This window comes from Salvelinus fontinalis, chromosome 22 (assembly GCF_029448725.1).
Source record: "Salvelinus fontinalis isolate EN_2023a chromosome 22, ASM2944872v1, whole genome shotgun sequence".
In the NCBI taxonomy this organism is placed as follows: Eukaryota; Metazoa; Chordata; class Actinopteri; order Salmoniformes; family Salmonidae; genus Salvelinus; species Salvelinus fontinalis.
In genome coordinates this window covers 29,525,957-29,543,708 of record NC_074686.1, presented here as the reverse complement: position 1 = coordinate 29,543,708, position 17,752 = coordinate 29,525,957, and the positions used below count along the sequence as shown (strand labels likewise).

General features: G+C 43.3%; 4 protein-coding genes across 6 annotated transcripts; 2 read left to right on the top strand and 2 right to left on the bottom strand.

Moving 5' to 3' along the window:
• Positions 1-622: 622 nt before the first annotated feature.
• Positions 623-3,652, top strand: si:ch211-57n23.1 (uncharacterized). Of its 2 annotated transcripts, XM_055877132.1 has the most exons (4): positions 632-731; positions 1,164-1,269; positions 1,535-2,130; positions 3,236-3,652. In XM_055877132.1, exons 3-4 carry the CDS (start codon positions 1,583-1,585, stop codon positions 3,375-3,377), a joined length of 690 nt encoding a protein of 229 aa, XP_055733107.1. In that variant the 5' UTR covers positions 632-731; positions 1,164-1,269; positions 1,535-1,582; the 3' UTR covers positions 3,378-3,652. The 2 variants fall into 2 exon arrangements, with proteins under 2 accessions (XP_055733106.1, XP_055733107.1); XM_055877131.1 differs by lacking the exon at positions 1,164-1,269 and having other exon boundaries at positions 623-731.
• Positions 3,653-3,798: 146 nt separating this feature from the next.
• On the bottom strand, positions 3,799-6,081 carry LOC129820173 (chromatin accessibility complex protein 1-like). The gene is made up of 3 exons (XM_055877133.1): positions 5,677-6,081; positions 5,170-5,296; positions 3,799-5,072 (listed from the first exon to the last, which is right to left on the bottom strand). Exons 1-3 carry the CDS (start codon positions 5,827-5,829, stop codon positions 4,993-4,995), a joined length of 360 nt encoding a protein of 119 aa, XP_055733108.1. The 5' UTR covers positions 5,830-6,081; the 3' UTR covers positions 3,799-4,992.
• Positions 6,082-6,161: 80 nt separating this feature from the next.
• LOC129820171 (GATA zinc finger domain-containing protein 1-like) lies at positions 6,162-8,717 on the top strand. 2 transcript variants are annotated; one of them, XM_055877130.1, is made up of 5 exons: positions 6,162-6,587; positions 7,193-7,315; positions 7,442-7,501; positions 7,649-7,817; positions 7,997-8,717. In XM_055877130.1, the coding sequence occupies exons 1-5, from the start codon at positions 6,408-6,410 to the stop codon at positions 8,185-8,187; spliced, it is 723 nt and encodes a 240-aa protein (XP_055733105.1). In that variant the 5' UTR covers positions 6,162-6,407; the 3' UTR covers positions 8,188-8,717. The 2 variants fall into 2 exon arrangements, with proteins under 2 accessions (XP_055733105.1, XP_055733103.1); XM_055877128.1 differs by having other exon boundaries at positions 6,163-6,587; positions 7,634-7,817.
• Positions 8,718-8,796: 79 nt separating this feature from the next.
• LOC129820170 (cation channel sperm-associated protein 4-like) lies at positions 8,797-17,727 on the bottom strand. The gene is made up of 11 exons (XM_055877127.1): positions 17,695-17,727; positions 17,406-17,498; positions 16,994-17,131; positions 16,552-16,653; positions 16,326-16,423; positions 13,880-14,009; positions 13,362-13,498; positions 11,647-11,809; positions 9,856-10,070; positions 9,316-9,478; positions 8,797-9,167 (listed from the first exon to the last, which is right to left on the bottom strand). The coding sequence occupies exons 1-11, from the start codon at positions 17,725-17,727 to the stop codon at positions 8,997-8,999; spliced, it is 1,443 nt and encodes a 480-aa protein (XP_055733102.1). The 3' UTR covers positions 8,797-8,996.
• Between the last annotated feature and the right edge of the window lie 25 nt (positions 17,728-17,752).

Here is a 17,752-nt window from a genome sequence, read left to right as displayed (position 1 = left end):
CTTCTAAAATTACAGCTGTCAGCACCACATAATTAATAAACCGGATAAGTAAAAGTACCAATTTAAGAAACCGAATTACACTTTACAAGCAAAATTACTCTACAAAATCGCAGTCTGTTGGTATTCGACAAATTCATGGTGTTTTGCTTGTTCTTCGACCTGGTACCATAGACTAGACGTAACATAGTAAACGTAAATCCGGGATACTCTTACATAAGACAATGGTTACTTAAGGCAAACACAAATGTAGGGTGGGTGAGCCTATAACACGAACGTCTAGAAACCCAAAGGTTGAGAGTTAAAATCGGATCATGGACAAATTTAGTTAATTAGCAACTTTTTTACTAGTTTTTCGCTGCTTTGCAACTATTTAGCATGTTAGCTAACCCCAACCCTTCTCCTAACCCAAACCATTTAAGCTAACCTTAACCCTAACTCCTAGTCTAGCTAACGTTAGCCATCTAGCTAGAATTCGTAATATATCATACGAAATGGGTGATGGACATGTACAAATTAATATATATTATACGAAATGTAACATGCATATCATACGAAATTATGCCTCAGATTTACGTACAGAATAATACGAAATGCTCTGACACCGGGCTGTTCAAACCGCTGAGAGGGAGAGAGCGAGTCATACTTTCCAAAAGCTCACCATGTGTAATTTGACTTCACTTGCACCAGCGACGAACTAAACTGCGTACGTCTCCAGAATTTTCTTCTATAAGGTAATCTTTGCATGAAAAAAATGGCAATACGCCGTTTGATTACATTTGTAAGTATGTTCTTGATTTGCTTGATAGTTTAGAGAAGCTATTGTATAAACATGAAGATACGACAAATTATGACCGTTTGCAGAATGAACCGATTGCAGTGCTGAACAATTAGGATTATTTTCCACTGCCTGGCGGTAATGATTCGATTGACCCCAATTTCGTTTGAACCAAATATCTAAATTATTATTTGTTCATAACATAAGCAGTGGAGTAGCGCACTGTGTTTGCATTTAGTTTTTTATATTTCAGCTATGTCCAGGTGGTTTCATTAATAAGATGTATTTAACAGTAACGGTTTCACAACATTATTGCAAAGCTGTATAGGTTTACATTTGTACTGTAAGTACCAGGGAAATACTTTTAAACACATTTTGTTGCCTGCAGCAAGGACATAACATGGAAAACTGGTTAGACAGTCTGCCCTAGTGCCACCATGCCAAACATTACTGTTAGACCACCCTACTGGCAGGAAGAAAATACACAGGAAAAAGTAGGTGAAAGTTGTTCAAGAACAGATTAAAGTCACTAACCTCTGTCTGCAGAACATACTGTATTGTATGTGAGAAATACAGAAAAGTTACTGTGAACTGTAATGTTCAAAACAAAGAGTCCTGTGGCTTGGAAATGAGCTCATGTTTTCCTGGATGAATGATTCACTGCTGGACTGGTACCATGTTTATTTCTAGCGGCACAAATTAGGCCTATCTAAATGACAATGCCCATTGCGTTACTCCTCACTCCTCCTTGCTTGCCAGGCTAATAGACACAGTGCTGGGGAACAAGACTAGTCCAGCTACATCGTGATGAAGTGGCTCCACGATGGAACAACTAGCTGGGCTTGGCTCTGCCTCTCCTGCTGCCTCCTGAGTGCCTGGTGCCTGGTGGGGGCGGAGGTGGGACCCACGCCCAACCCAGAGTCAGGGGAGCCCATGCAGGGAGATTGGGAGTGGGGCTCCGGTTCCTTCAACCTCCAGGATCTACTCCACAGCTTCCCCGCCGACAGCCCTTTTGTGACAGAGATTCCGGGGAACCCTGTCAACTGCTCCCAGCGCTTCTGGCTGCCCTCGGCCTCCCCAGTCTGCTGGGACGACATTGCCGGGCCGGAGGAGTTTGAGCAGTCTCGTCTGCTGGTGCTCCAGAATAGGGCGGCCCTGCAGGCGGTGTCCCTGGCCAGCGAGGTGGTGGTAGAAGGGGGAACTTCAGCCTCGTTTAAACAGCAGGCCTTGGAGGACTTGCAGGTGGTGAGGGCGGACTACCTGAACGTGACAGAGACGACGGAGACCATGCAGAAGGTGTTCCTCACACTGGAGGAGAAGAGGAAGGAGGGGACGGAGCACTGGACCTTCTCAAGGTGAGGGGGAGGGGACAGAGCACTGGACCTTCTCAAGGTGAGGGGGAGGGGACGGACTTTCTCAAGGTAAGGGGGAGGGGACAGCGCACTGGACCTTCTCAAGGTGAGGGGGTAGATTCACTCACTGCACCACAGCACTGAGTTGGCCCCTAGTCTTGTTCCACCTGCTGTTTGTGTTAAACAGGATGGCATGGTAGTTTTGCTCTTATTTTTACTTCTAAAGATTGAATACTCAAGCAGTCATATATACCAATGCCTTTTTTAACACAGTGATTTTGTTTGTTAATGGCATAGTAAAACTATTGAGAAATTCAATGATTGTAGCTAGTTCATCAAAGGGAATTGAGTGAACTTCCTCTTGGGACTTGTGCAAGCAGGATAATGTGTAAGGGAGTGAGGACAATAAAGGGTCAATCAATCAAATGTATTTATAAAGCCCTTTTTACATCAGCCAATGTCACAAAGTGCTATACAGAAACCCAGCCTAAAACCCCAAAAAGCAAGCAATGCAGATGTAGAAGGGTATGTGGGCTCCAACCAGCATTGTTGAATTCCTAGCAGATGAAGTCATGCATGATCAACCACTAGTCAGGACCTGTCCTACTGAGTAGAGAGGTCTAAGAACAGAGCGGGAACAGTCGTCCAAACACCGCCTGAATCATTTCACGTTCTACTTCTTCAGTCCTCCCCACATCTGGCTGAACCAAAGTCCTGTTATGAGATTCATTACAAATCATTACAATGAAATTTAATGAGATCAGACTTTCTCTTTCTAGTACGATACAGTTTGAACCAATCCCGCTGGTATTTGTTTATTCGGATCCCCATTAGCTTTTGCCGAAGCCGTAGCTATTCTTCCTGGGGTCCACACAAAAACAGAAACCATGACAAGTAACAAAACACTGTTACACTGATAGACAAGAACAGTCACACACACATAAAATACAAAGATATACAACTAAATACTAATGTGTGTGTAATTGATAGTGTGTCGTAAATATTTAGGAGCTCAAAGAGTACATTGTTATGATAAAATGTATGAAACCTGTTTTTAGGTTCATGTGTATGAGAACCTTTTGTGATTTTGTTTAATGTCTGTTTCTAGTATAAAGGAGCACATTGCCAAAACGAAGGACTCCATCAACGGAAAAGACAACGTGGCAGCCCTTCTAGAGAAACAGTTCTCCAGCCTAGAGAAGTCTTTACACATCATGCAACTCCGACTTGACAAACTAATGGCACAGTGAATGATGTGTTCTTCAGGCAATTTTTTTGTCAGGTTTTGAATGAACTGTACCATCATGTAATATATCCCACTAACAATGCATGCAAACTCAGGTTAAAACCCCCTTTACAAAGCATGAGGTGCACTTTCTTTGTATATGAACTAGGTATTTTATTCTTCCGTAGTCACATTCCTATTAGGTGTATTTTAATCCTATCTGAAACCCAAACTGCACGGAGCCTACAGCATCAGGGAGATTTTGATGGAAATAAAATATATTTTTATACTCAGCATGCACACCTTTTCCAGAAAGAGATGTTATTTATTGAAGTAAAACTGTGACACTCATTCAGTGTGGTATAAAATGTTAACATTTATGTAAATGCTTTGTTGCAACAAGGTGAAAACAACAATGCAACACAAATAGGGAATGACGCATAATCTGTAGAGCATGAAGATTTTATTTTCATTAACTAAACTATGGAACACAAAAACATACAAAAGGCAAGTCTCAATCGTTAGATGGGATGAAATTGCTGTTACAAACACTTAGAAAATACGTAGGAAAATACGTAGAAAATATATACACAGGCGGTTAAAGTTCAGTGCATTCTTTCCATTTTTGAGACAATACACACTAGCAGTTACAGTAGCCTGCTTTGTAGTTCAACCACACACAGTAGCATATTTAGACTTTGGTTTAATAAATGTAGCATTAAGTCTGTGTGATTTATTTTTTTGTCCTGTCTTCACATAAACCTAAATATTGCAATGCCTGTCCTCGCGTAAATTCATCACAATCTGAGAGGAGCTGTTACTAAAAAATGAAATAAGAGATTCAATATTAAATTAGTGCTGCCTGCAATCACCCAGTACTGAAACTACCAATGGTTTTGACTGAGTAATATGGTAAATATATCACATTAAACACAGCAAAAGTCTAAAGTGTCTTTTATACTCAGTCGCGTTGCTAAAAGGAATCTGTTTGCATGTGTAGATCTCTAAAGATTAGTTATCAACATTGTTTATGAATGAAAGGTATATAATACAAAAGTCATATCAAGTAGATAGTCAGCATTAGCAAAGACTGCGCATTGGGGTTCCTCTTCATAAAAAGGACACAACCAATGAGTCAATTTGGTTTGACCTGAGAACTGCATTGCTTGTATAGAATATTTTTTTTATTTAAAGCACCTGATTTGTTCAACATTTGCTTCAAGATCTTGTTTAGAAAAAGAATGCCCAAAACAGATGAAAGCTTGCACTATTTGCACCGAGTGGTATTAAAACCAGAGGAAGCACAGACGTTTCTCTTCGGCAGCAGGTGATTGCTGTAGGGGGAATATGGGGGTGGTATCATGGTCAACATATGATTATGATTTTAATGGTTTATCTGTAGTCAACTCACATACTGATTCTTTCTGACCCCAAACTTGATGACCATTATCTGGATGACTGGGCAACTAATGGTAGTAAACATAATATACTCTAGTACGTCTCAGGGAAGATGTAGGCCTACACAATGCCATCGCCTGGAAGTAGTATGGATGTGGACTACTTCAGGAATGAGCTGGAGAAAAAAGCTTCAACAGACTCCATGCTAGCAACCACTATTGCTTGAAGGGTTGAATGTCTTTTCAATTGTCTGCTTCCTCAATTGGATTTTCCTCTATGAGCTTCAGGTAATCTCGAGCGAAGATCTTCTTTGGTAGGATATCTGCAATGGTATAATGAACAGATAATATTGACTATCTACTGTATGCTCAGAGAGAAGAGAATGTAAGTCAAGTGGTGGTGGCAACACTAGTTCTTACCTGTGAGAAACTGAAAAGTCTCTGTTCCCTCAACAGTATTGGCCAGATCACTGTACAAGAGTGTCTTATTGTCTTTCCCTGCTCCATTGTTGAACGAGGACAGAGCCAAGTACTGAACGAACAGTTCCTACAAGACACGAGTGTTATGAATGAAATTGTTATTACACAGGACAGTTCCCATTTATTAACAGTGACACTATAATGGAGGCCAGTCTTCTATTTACAAGGCTCTGATGGATGTAAAGTAAGCCGAGGCAAAGACATTCAGACATTAGGGTTTACATCCTATTTTGGTTGAGGCTCTACAGCCATGTCAGTGCAGGGCTAGCTGGCTAACTGTTACAGCCATTCAGGGTTAGCTAGCTAGCTACCTTCTTCACGAGCTTGAACTAATGGAAGTAGCTAGCTAGCACTGCCTATATGGAAATGCCTCACTACAAAACTAGCTAGCAGGCCTAGCTATTGGCTAGCTAGCATAACTACGCCAGTAAACTGAATTCAACGTACTGTTGCTTTGGTGGTGATGAGAAGAGCCTCTTGGTTGATGCTTGAGACGTCGGGAGAACTTTTCATGATCAGTTTCACGCGAGTCATTGGAAGAGAGATGCCTTTGCTGTTAGATGCATGATTAACTTTGTCTTCCGCGTTGTCTCCAGACATTTTGACATGAATAAGGACGTTTCTTTAGTGGTACTGGTGGCAACGGTTGATATACAGTTGCGAGGAGTGGAAGTTCCCCGCTACTTTTTGATCAGTGACGTAGTAAGCGTGCTTGGATCGTTTTTTTTCTCTCACCCAAAACTAAAGTAGCTAGCTTCCGTATGTACTTCTGTTTCAGACAATATTATCGTTTTTTTGCTTGATTTTTTACAAAGAAGTAGCTAAGCGTTTATACGCCTGCCTGCTAGATACATATAAGCCTGCCGATACACTCCATCACAGTAGGTGGCGCAATAACGTTACACGTTTAAGCGCTCCAACACGTCACTAGCTATCTGAAAGAAGGAAAATACCTTTTACGGACAGGTTGTCTGTGTTGTTCCTTTAAACAGCTTTCGATTATTGCTGGTTTTATGTGATTTGCATTCTGTATCTGTTTGTCCGCGCGAGTGGACGAGTGGCTCTTTTTTTGTTGCATGCTTTAGGTTGTTTGTTGCTAATGTTGTTAGCCAGAAAGCAGTTAGCTAAATAGCTAGCTAGCTTCTGCATTCATCATTTCGCTGGCCAACACGTTCAAGATGCCTCTGGGTTTGAAACCATGTTGCGCTGTCTGCAAAACAAACTCATCGTCTATGTGGAAAAAGGGAAACCAAGGAGAGATCCTGTGCAATAACTGCACGGGGAAGAGCACAAGCAGTGGAGCATCTGGACCCTCGGTGTCCTCCAACACACTACAGAATAATGGCGGGGGCAAGCAGGTTGTTTGTCGTTTTGAGCACATACACTAAGTGTACAAAACATTAGGAAAACCTACTCTTTCCATACCAAGTGAATCCAGGTGAACGCTGATTCCTTATTGATGATGTCACTTGTTAAATCCACGTCAATCAGTGTAGATGAAGGGGATGACACAGGTTAAATACATATGTTTAAGCCGTGAGACATGGGTTGTGTATGTGTGCCATTCCGAGGGTGAATGGGCAAGACTAAAGTGTTAAGTGCCTTTGAACGGGGTATGGAACTCGGTTGTGTGTCGTGCATCAAAAATGGTCCAGCTAACTTGACACAACTGTGGGAAGCATTGGAGTCAACATGGCCAGCATCCCCATGGTATGCTTTTGACAACTTGTAGAGTCCATGCCCTGATTAATTGAGGCTGTTCTGAGGGCAAAAGGGGGTACATCTCAATATTAGGAAGGTGTTCCTAATGTTTTGTACACTCATTGTACATAGGCCTGCACTATAATGTACTGTACTGTGCTCCCCTTAGTGACTGTAACTCCATACTCCATACCATACAGAAAACAATATATGTCACCCTGATGGAGATGTAATATTTGTATTTGACACATCTTGCCCACAGTCTAAACAAGAGATCCACAGGAGATCCGCACGGTTGAGGAGCACAAAGTACAAAGCCCCTGCCTCTGAGAAAAAGGTGTCTACCAAAGGAAAAGGCAGAAGACACATATTCAAACTAAAAAATGTAAGTGTATTATTAGTTCAAATACACAGGAACTCTTTGTGTTGGATTGCTTGTGTTGGATTGTCACAGGTGTTAAAATCTAAGCTCCTCCCAATGTGACCCCCCCCCCCCCCCACACACACACAGCCAATCAAAGCACCAGAATCTGTTTCCACAATCATCACATCAGAATCAGTCTTTTATAAGGTATGTTTACTTTTTATAAATCCTTTCTGGACATAATGTTAGCAAACATAACAAATGTATCTGTTGTATAATGTATTCCACAGATATGTATAGATGTCAGCAATCGTTCTGCCTTCGTGTGTCATTGTGCAGGGTGTGTATTATCAGATGGGAGATGTCATCAAAGTGACAGACGAGGATGATGGGAGGCCGTACTATGCACAGATCAGAGGTTTCATCCAGGACCAGTACTGTGAGAAGAGTGCCGCGTTGACTTGGTTGATACCAACCCAGGCCAGTCCTAAGGACCTGTTTGATCCAGCCACTTACATTGTTGGTGAGTGATGATTGAATCTAAGTATTTATCTCACATTTTTTAAAGTTGCATTTGAGCACGCAGAAATACAAGTTGTCTCTTTTTGAGCATTGTGTATATGGGAGTAATGTCACAGTAGACTCAAAGACCACTACTAGCTGATAATGTTTCCATTACTGATTTTCTGATTGTGTCTATAGGTCCAGAGGAGGATCTACCCAGGAAGATGGAGTACTTGGAGTTTGTGTGCCACGCCCCCTCGGAGTACTTCAAGTCCAGGAGCTGCCCCTACCCCACCATTCCTATCCGTCCAGAGAAAGGCTACATCTGGACCCATATTGGACCCACGCCGGCCATCGCTATCAAAGAATCATTTGGCAACAGCAATTAGCCACTAGGCCATTTAACATGAAGATATTAACCTTGTCTGTTAGTTTGCTAGAACAAGGCACTTGATCCAAATTGCTCCAGGGTCGCCATTGATAATGGCAGACCCCGGCCATGACCCACTCTCTGAGAGTGGTTCAGGGTGAGTTGGGATATGCTAAAAAAACACATTTCCAATTCATACATGTTTTAATACACACTTGTACATGTATGAAATGGGACAAATATAAACTCCACAATAATAATAATTATTATAGTCTGAATATTGAAAGTGTTTGTAATTTAACGTTTACAAACCCTTCTAAGTCAAACCCTTCGAACAATACAGGGACGGACCCATGAAATGATCATCCTGAGGTGACAGTGAGACATGGGATTGACTTTTGTATTCGGTAATAAATGTGGAAAATACCTTTTTCATAAGCTTTGTACTAGAATGTTTTTCAAACATATCATTTTTATTTAGACATCTGTGCAATACATGTGAAGTGTTATATTATACCTAAAAATTAAAAGAAAAAAAGTATTTATAAAGATGCTGTTAATAGACTCCAAGTTCTATCCCTTTTGGTATATATTTTTAGACACTTTGTGAAACCTTTGATCATTTATGTCAGTCACCAGTCTTTTTTATCAAGAAACTAACTCTTCCTTGATGTCACATTACATGGTTAATGTTGATCTGCATGTGGAAATGTGTGCAGCAAGCCTGAGTCTGATTTAGCCATGTAATCTATCATCTTTGAGACCATTTCAGCTAATCAGTAAAGCCAAATGATTTGGGACATGAAGAAATTCCTGTTAAAAGTATGTTCAGCCTGTGTTGTGGTGTGTGCTGGGAGTGTTCCTGTGTCCCGCATCCATATGTGTAGAAGTAGACTGGTAGTACATCTGGCTGTCCATGGACAGCCTCCTGGCTGCGTGAAGCATGTTCCCCTTCTGGAACAGGTGAGCAGATGCTGTGTTCGAGTCTATGACATGAGCCTGAAACAGAGACACGTAACAGAATAGTGAATGCAAGCTTATAGACAACTCTAGGAAAAGTCAATTAATCTATTGTGTACCCATAAAGCTCTGGTCAAAATGAGTGCACTACATAGGGAATAGGGTGCCATGTCCACTGCCTTCCTACCTTCTGCAGGGTGATGAGGGTGGACAGTATGTCTCCGGTGCGGCCTGTGGCGATATCATTATTCAATAGGTTGTCCTGGAGGGTCGCAGCCATATGGTTCCTCATCATCGCCTCCTGCTCTTGCTTTACGTTGAACGACAGGCTGTGCACCTCTTCCACTATACTGTGGATAAACACATACCCATGGTCAGACATATACCTACAGTTCATCCACTGTACAAAGACAATCTTTTTTTTCATTTAAAACACCATCTTTACTTATAAGGGAGAAAAAATTGTCTAATTGAATTCAGAAAAATAGAGATTGAAAAACATAATTTCTTGGTATCACAATTACTTTATTTTATGGAACTCTTATTTTACCAGGTAAATTGACTCAGAACACAATTTACAGCAACGACCTGGGGAATAGTTACAGGGAGAGGAGGGGGATAAATGAGCCAATTGGAAACATGTAAATCAGTTACTGTGATGGACGATGAAAAAATGTTTAGTGGCTTCAACAGCTTCTAGCTAGAACAGAGACTTCCGCTACACTACCTGTCCAGCTCTTGTCTTATCTCCCTGTAGGCAGCCATGTTCTTCTGCATAGCAGCCATGACAAGGGCCAGCTCCTCAAAGGTGTCCATGGTCAGGTTCTCTAGACAGCTCGCCTTCCAGGGCTTCTGGCGCCGGGTCATATTGGACTTGGTCACCACCTCCTCCACGTGGATGGTGCTCTGGTCCGCCAAGCCTCCCGTGTCCTCTGGAATCAGCTGTGTGAGAGGGGACAGATTGAAGAGAGAGGACTAAATACACAGAACTACAAAAGAGCAGTGGTCGTATTGATGACTTTGAAAGGCAGCTAGCTTGTAATAATCAGTATACAACTCATCCCGCATACCCACCCCCTTTGAAAGTCTGGTCATGGCTCATATCAACACCATCATGTCGGAAACCCTAGACCCACTCCAATTCACATACCCCCCAACAGATCCACAGGTGACGCAATCTCAATCACACTCCACACTGCTCTTTCCCACCCGGACAAAAGGAACACCTATGTGACAATGCTGTTCATTCACTACAGTTCAGTGTTCAACACCATAGTGACCACAAAACTCATCACTAAGCTAAGTACCCTGGGAATAAACACCTCCCTCTGCAACTGGACTTCCTGACAGGCCGGCCCCAGGTGGTAAAGGTAGGCAACAACACATCTGCCATGTTGATCCCCAACACTGGGGCCCCTCCGGGGTGCATGCTTAGTCCCCTCCTGTGCTCCCTGTTCACCCACGACTGCGCTGCCAAGCACGACTCCAACACCATCATTAAGTTTGCTGATGACACAACACTGGTAGGCCTGATCACCAACAACGATGACATATAGGAAAAAGGAGGGCCGAACAGGCTGCCATTAACATTGACAGGGTTGAAGTGGACCGGGTCGAGAGTTTTAAGCTCCTTGGTGTCCACATCAACAAACTATCATGGTCCAAACACACCAAGACAGTTGTGAAGAGGGCACGACAACATCTTTTCCCCCTCAGGAGACTGAAAAGATTTGGCATGGGTCCCCAGATCCTCAAAAAGTTCTACAGCTGCACCATCGAGAGCATCCTGACCGGTTGCATCACCGCCTGGTATGGCAACTGCTCGGCATCTGACCGTGAAGAGGGCAGTGTGTTCGGCCCAGTACATCACTGGGGCCAAGCTTCTTGACATCCAGGACCTATATACTAGGCGGTGTCAGAGGAAGGCACAAAAAATGGTCAAAGACTCCAGTCACCCAAGTCATAGACTTTTACCTCACAGCAAGCGGTACAGGAGCGCCAAGTCTAGGTCCAAAAGGCTCCTTAACAGCTTCTACCCCCAAGCCATAAGACTGCTGAACAATCAATCAAATGGCCACCCGGACTATTTACATTCACCCCCCCACTCACTGTTTATTAGCTATGCAGTCACTTTTCAAATTACCTCGACTAACTTGTACCCCCGCACATTGACTCGGTACCGGTACCCGCTGTATATAGCCTCATTATTGTTATGTCATTTTCTTGTTACTTTTTAATTTTATTAAATTACATTGTATTTTTTTTCACTTTACTTTATTTAGTAAATATTTTCTTAACTCTATTTCTTGAACTGCATTGTTGGCTAAGGGCTTGTAAGGAAGAATTTCACGGTAAGGTCTACACATGTTGTATTTGGCCACGTGACAAATAAAATTTTCTTTTCTTTGATCAACAATACACATTTATGAGGGTCAAGAAGACGTTACATACAGTGCCTTGATATAAATAACACTGTGACAAACACTAAATGTGAAAAGGGAAAGAGTGACACACTAACCGCCGCCGGCGAACACTCGTTCAAATTCTTTTCGCCGTAGTCGGGCATGGAGATCTCAAGGTTGGTGGTTACCACAGCAACGAGAAGGTTGGCGAAGATGAAGGCTCCGCCAGTGAGGAAGATGAAAAAGTAGAGAGAAGCTCCGTATATCAGCCCCTCATCACTACAGTGCAGAGAGAAAGGACAACACTTACCACATAAGGACAAAATACATAGAACTATGTCTACAATATGTAGGCATTTTCACATAAGCTTTTTCACTCTACTGCAAAATGTTAAGCCCCATTTGACTACAATTAGCAGGTTGATGTTAATTGTCATGAGTCTTGTCCTGGAGGTAGAACTCAGTCATTTCCGTTTTGATATCGGCACAGTAAAAATGGGCTATATTGTAAAAATATGTGAAACACTTTTTGATCTTAATTTAAGGTTAGGCATTAGGGTTAGCAGTGTGGTTAAGGTTAGGTTTAAAGGCAGATTTTATGACTTTGTGGCTGTGCTAGCTACTGACCACTGCAGAGCTGCCTCCAGAACAAAATAAATTTTTTGTGAACAACTTTTTATTTCGTTTAGTCTTTTTTTTGGGAGGGGGGGGGGGGGGGTTACAGGTACAACAACAATAAGATAAATTAATACAAAAGATACTCCCAACCCATTCCCCCCCTCAGTCCCTATTCACGAGCCTTATACAAAGATAATGTTAGATTACAAAATGCAATTATGTTTGTGGCCCATAGCTTATGCCTGCCCATACCATAACCCCACCATGTGGCACTCTGTTCACAAGGTTGACATCAGCAAACCGCTCGTCCGCACAACGCCATATATTTGGTCTGAGGTTGTGAGGCCGGTTGAACGTACTACCAAATTATCTAAAACGGCTTATGGTAGAGAAGTGAACATTTAATTTTCTGGCAACAGCTCAGGTGGCAGGTGGACATTCCTTCAGTCAGCATGCCAATTGCACACTCCCTCAAAACTTGAGACATCTGTGCCATTTTGTTGTGTGACAAAATTGCACATTTTAGAGTGGCCTATTATTATCCCCAGTACAAGGTGAACCTGTGTAATGATCATGCTGTTTAATCAGCTTCTTGATATACCACACTTGTGAGGTGGATGGATTATCTTGGCAAAGGAGAAATGTTCACTAACAGGGATGTAAACAAATTAGCTTTTGTGTGTATGGAACATTTCTGGGATCTTTTATTTCAGCTCATGAAACATGGGACCACCACTTTACATATTGTATTTATATTTTTGTTCAGTGTATAATAGAGATCAGTCCTTTCGGGAGCTGAGATAATTTAAACATCCCAACATTGGATATTTTCAGAGTTGGGTATGGGCATGACATTATGATTCCAAGTTACATTGTTTCTCAATTTTGCGCCAAATAGAAACTGTGGGCAATAATAGGACCAAAGCGTAATTTACATTGTTTAAGGGATATTAGTGAAGAGCACCTCTTCCAGGACAATAGGAGACAAGATTCATGATGAAAAACTCTACCCTGCATTAGACTAATAAAATGATCTCCTCTTGCTTTTCAAAATATTTATCCAAGGACACATACTGTATGAACTGGATAAGGGGAAATGTAGTCTTTATCCAAGGACATACTGTATGAACTGGATAAGGGGAAATGTAGTCTTTATCCAAGGACATACTGTATGAACTGGATAAGGGGAAATGTAGGGCCTTGTGTCACTTACGCCTTAAACTCCCTGTAGATGTCCATCCATCCGTCCTGGGTGATGCAGATGAAGAGGGTGTAGAGGGCCGAGAACAGGTCCCCAAAGGCTGATGGGACAGTAGCACTGAACAGGGTCACGCCGAACACCGCAAACACCTGACAGACACAGACAGAAAATCAACAGAGACATTAGACACAAACACAGAGAGACACAAACACAGGGGACAACTGAGCAGATGTCCCACCATCACAAACACAGGGGACAACTGAGCAGTTGTAGTATCCATTCATATGGTCTCATATCACTCCTTGAAACATCACACACTCATCTGGGGCCATAGTAACAAACCAAGATATTAAATACTATAAACAAGATCAAGAACTGGGGCGTCATAGATTGACTGTTCTCGTGTTTCTTTTCTCATTCAAAGTCACGAGAATGAGGCGAAGAAGTGGTAATGGATTAAGATGAATGATGATGAAGTGAGAGAAGTAGAAAGAGAGAGAGGTTGAATTGGTACATGATTTAACACCTACAAGCATGATGATGAGGAGGAGGAAGAAGATGTTGGCCATGTCTGGAATGGACTGCATAATGACGGTGGCCATCATAGACACACCCTGCATGGAGGCAAAGCCCCTGATACTACGGCTTACCCTCAACACCCTGGAACGCACACACAATAAATAACACATTACAACATGGAGTGACAACCCACTGGCACAGATGTCAATTCAACGTCTATTCCATGTTGGTTCAACGTAATTTCATTGAAATGACGTGGAAACCCCGTTGATTCAACAAGTGTGTGCCCAGTGTAAAAGCAGCACACAACAACTACACAACAAATAATGTTTCATGTTGATGATTGACACACAAAAAAACTATTGTCCTAAAACTAAATTAGGTTAAGGTTAGGAGAATTATCGTGGCAGGTTAGGAGAATTAGGTTAAGATTAGAAAAAGGGTTGAGGTTTGCCACCTTCTCCTCCCTCCTGAATCCCCCCCCCCCCCCCTCCCTCTCTGCGGATGACTTCGTCAACCATTTTTAAAAGAAGGTCGACGACATCCGATCCTCGTTTGCTAAGTCAAATGACACTGCTGGTTCTGCTCACACTGCCCTACCCTGTGCTTTGACCTCTTTCTCCCCTCTCTCTCCAGATGAAATCTCGCGTCTTGTGACGGCCGGCCGCCCAACAACCTGCCCGCTTGACCCTATCCCCTCCTCTCTTCTCCAGACCATTTCCGGAGACCTTCTCCCTTACCTCACCTCGCTCATCAACTCATCCTTGACCGCTGGCTACGTCCCTTCCGTCTTCAAGAGAGCGAGAGTTGCACCCCTTCTGAAAAAACCTACACTCGATCCCTCAGATGTCAACAACTACAGACCAGTATCCCTTCTTTCTTTTCTCTCCAAAACTCTTGAACGTGCCGTCCTTGGCCAGCTCTCCTGCTATCGCTCTCAGAATGACCTTCTTGATCCAAATCAGTCAGGTTTCAAGACTAGTCATTCAACTGAGACTGCTCTTCTCTGTGTCACGGAGGCACTCCGCACTGCTAAAGCTAACTCTCTCTCCTCTGCTCTCATCCTTCTAGACCTATCGGCTGCATTTGATACTGTGAACCATCAGATCCTCCTCTCCACCCTCTCCGAGTTGGGCATCTCCGGCGCGGCCCACGCTTGGATTGCGTCCTACCTGACAGGTCGCTCCTACCAGGTGGCGTGGCGAGAATCTGTCTCCGCACCACGTGCTCTCACCACTGGTGTCCCCCAGGGCTCTGTTCTAGGCCTTCTCCTATTCTCGCTATACACCAAGTCACTTGGCTCTGTCATATCCTCACATGGTCTCTCCTATCATTGCTATGCAGACGACACACAATTAATCTTCTCCTTTCCCCCTTCTGATAACCAGGTGGCGAATCGCATCTCTGCATGTCTGGCAGACATATCAGTGTGGATGACGGATCACCACCTCAAGCTGAACCTCGGCAAGACGGAGCTGCTCTTCCTCCCGGGGAAGGACTGCCCGTTCCATGATCTCGCCATCACGGTTGACAACTCCATTGTGTCCTCCTCCTAGAGTGCTAAGAACCTTGGCGTGATCCTGGACAACACCCTGTCGTTCTCAACTAACATCAAGGCGGTGACCTGTTCCTGTAGGTTCATGCTCTACAACATTCGCAGAGTACGACCCTGCCTCACACAGGAAGCGGCGCAGGTCCTAATCCAGGCACTTGTCATCTCCGGTCTGGATTACTGCAACTCGCTGTTGGCTGGGCTCCCTGCCTGTGCCTTTAAACCCCTACAACTCATCCAGAACGCCACAGCCCGTCTGGTGTTCAACCTTCCCAAGTTCTCTCACGTCACCCCGCTCCTCCGCTCTCTCCACTGGCTTCCAGTTGAAGCTCGCATCCGCTACAAGACCATGGTGCTTGCCTACGGAGCTGTGAGGGGAACGGCACCTCCGTACCTTCGGGCTCTGATCAGGCCCTACACCCAAACAAGGGCACTGCGTTCATCCACCTCTGGCCTGCTCGCCTCCCTACCTCTGAGGAAGTACAGTTCCCGCTCAGCCCAGTCAAAACTGTTCGCTGCTCTGGCACCCCAATGGTGGAACAAACTCCCTCACGAAGCCAGGTCAGCGGAGTCAATCACCACCTTCCGGAGACACCTGAAACCCCACCTCTTTAAGGAATACCTAGGATAGGATAAAGTAATCCTTCTAACCCCCCCCCCCTCCCTTAAAAGATTTAGATGCACTATTGTAAAGTGGTTGTTCCACTGGATATCATAAGGTGAATGCACCAATTTGTAAGTCGCTCTGGATAAGAGCGTCTGCTAAATGACTTAAATGTAAATGTAAAAGGATCAAATTGTCCCCGACACAACTCAAACATATCTAGTTATAACCAGGCCTGCCCTGAGAACACCCTACGTTTCCACTAATGCGTTTCTGCGGAGTGTGAGGGGTACTCCTTCACCTGATGACCTTTAGTAAACTGTCCCCACCCTGGGGAAAGATCAGGGGTCCAAGCATCAGAGCCAGAGTGACCAAACAGTCCAGGACATTCCAGCCACTCTGAAACACCAAAAATGAGACAGAGAGAGAGAGAGAGAGAGAGAGAGAAGTATGACACCACAATGGTCTCTGAGAAGGCCACAGTAAGTAATAGGTTGTGTCAAATCAATCTCCTGACCAGACGTTACCTTCCAGAAGATGTTGAAGCCGTAGTACCACTTGACCAGGATCTCCCAGATGAAGACGGTGAGGATAATATGCTCACAGATGCTGAACGCAATGTCATACTTCTACAATGAACAAATCATTCCATTGCATTTCAGTTCGTTGTTATCTGTTGACTTGTCATATAAAAAGAGTTTTCAGTTTGAAAGTAGGCCTACAATACCTCTTTGTATTTGTATTTTGCATTTTTTAGGGATCCCCATTAGCTACTCTTCCTGGGGTCCAAACACACCAAAGCATCCACATTACATATGAAACAATAGATAAAACAGTGAACTATGTTTGTACTGAATGAGCTAAAGATAAAACAGCACATCATATAACATCCCTACACCACCACATATCCACAACACAAAATGTTCAATAACACCATACACCAAGATGTCCTCAGTGACCATAACTTACCTTGGCAATGATAGCATCGGTTTGGAAGGCCATAATGATGCAGCTGCTGACAATCATGACGATGATGAGTAATTTGAACAGGAAGTTCTCCAGCAGTGCACCCATGAGCACCTGGGAGACATAGTCCTCAGTGTCATCCTATAGGGTATAGTCAGAGGTCATTATTGGTATTCATCTAGATGAACCGGAGCCCCTGTCTCCTGGACAAGTGAAAATAATTGAATAATCTCCCCAGGTACCAGTATCAGGGTTGAAGATCTGTCTGAAAATAGTTTGAAAAAACTGAGTAGTGTGATTTCTCTGTGAATGAACTCAGATTTGTTTTGCATACCTCTCTATGTTAACCCACTCATTATTCACTATATAACTAATCATACCTGTGAAAGCCCAACAGTATAAATATAGCCTACACCTTTTGCTGGGTGATGTCTCTGATGTTGATCATCTCAGGCTCCTCATCTCCCTCTAGCAAGGACCAGCTCCTCCCGGTGCTCTCCGACGCCCGCTGCAGTAGAAAAAATGGTTAATTGGATGCCCCCAAAACATGTTAGTCTTTTGTAAAAGTTGTTCAATTATATGGAAAAGTTCAAATCAGTTAATACACTTGAATAAGTGTACAAAGAGAGCATATAGATGACATGGTGGTCGAGTGAAAACGGCCAATAGGCCTACCCTAGCGTTTGGGGTTCGTCTAGGCCTACCTGGAGAATCATCAAGCGTTTCCTGTAATCCATTTTTTCGCGCCTTCTCCCTTCAACT

Coding starts and splice junctions, on each gene's coding strand:
- LOC129820173 (XM_055877133.1), bottom strand. CDS start 5,829: ATGTCTGGAGACAACGCGGAAGACAAAGTTAATCATGCATCTAACAGC. Junction 5,297..5,676: donor TCATCACCACCAAAGCAACA/GTACGTTGAATT, acceptor CGTGTCTTGTAG/GAACTGTTCGTTCAGTACTT. Junction 5,073..5,169: donor GACTTTTCAGTTTCTCACAG/GTAAGAACTAGT, acceptor ATACCATTGCAG/ATATCCTACCAAAGAAGATC.
- LOC129820170 (XM_055877127.1), bottom strand. CDS start 17,727: ATGGATTACAGGAAACGCTTGATGATTCTCCAG. Junction 17,132..17,405: donor GAGACATCACCCAGCAAAAG/GTGTAGGCTATA, acceptor TATACCCTATAG/GATGACACTGAGGACTATGT. Junction 16,654..16,993: donor CCGATGCTATCATTGCCAAG/GTAAGTTATGGT, acceptor TGTTCATTGTAG/AAGTATGACATTGCGTTCAG.
- LOC129820171 (XM_055877128.1), top strand. CDS start 6,408: ATGCCTCTGGGTTTGAAACCATGTTGCGCTGTCTGCAAAACAAACTCA. Junction 7,316..7,441: donor ACATATTCAAACTAAAAAAT/GTAAGTGTATTA, acceptor ACACACACACAG/CCAATCAAAGCACCAGAATC. Junction 7,818..7,996: donor TCCAGCCACTTACATTGTTG/GTGAGTGATGAT, acceptor TTGTGTCTATAG/GTCCAGAGGAGGATCTACCC.
- si:ch211-57n23.1 (XM_055877131.1), top strand. CDS start 1,583: ATGAAGTGGCTCCACGATGGAACAACTAGCTGGGCTTGGCTCTGCCTC. Junction 2,131..3,235: donor GAGCACTGGACCTTCTCAAG/GTGAGGGGGAGG, acceptor GTCTGTTTCTAG/TATAAAGGAGCACATTGCCA.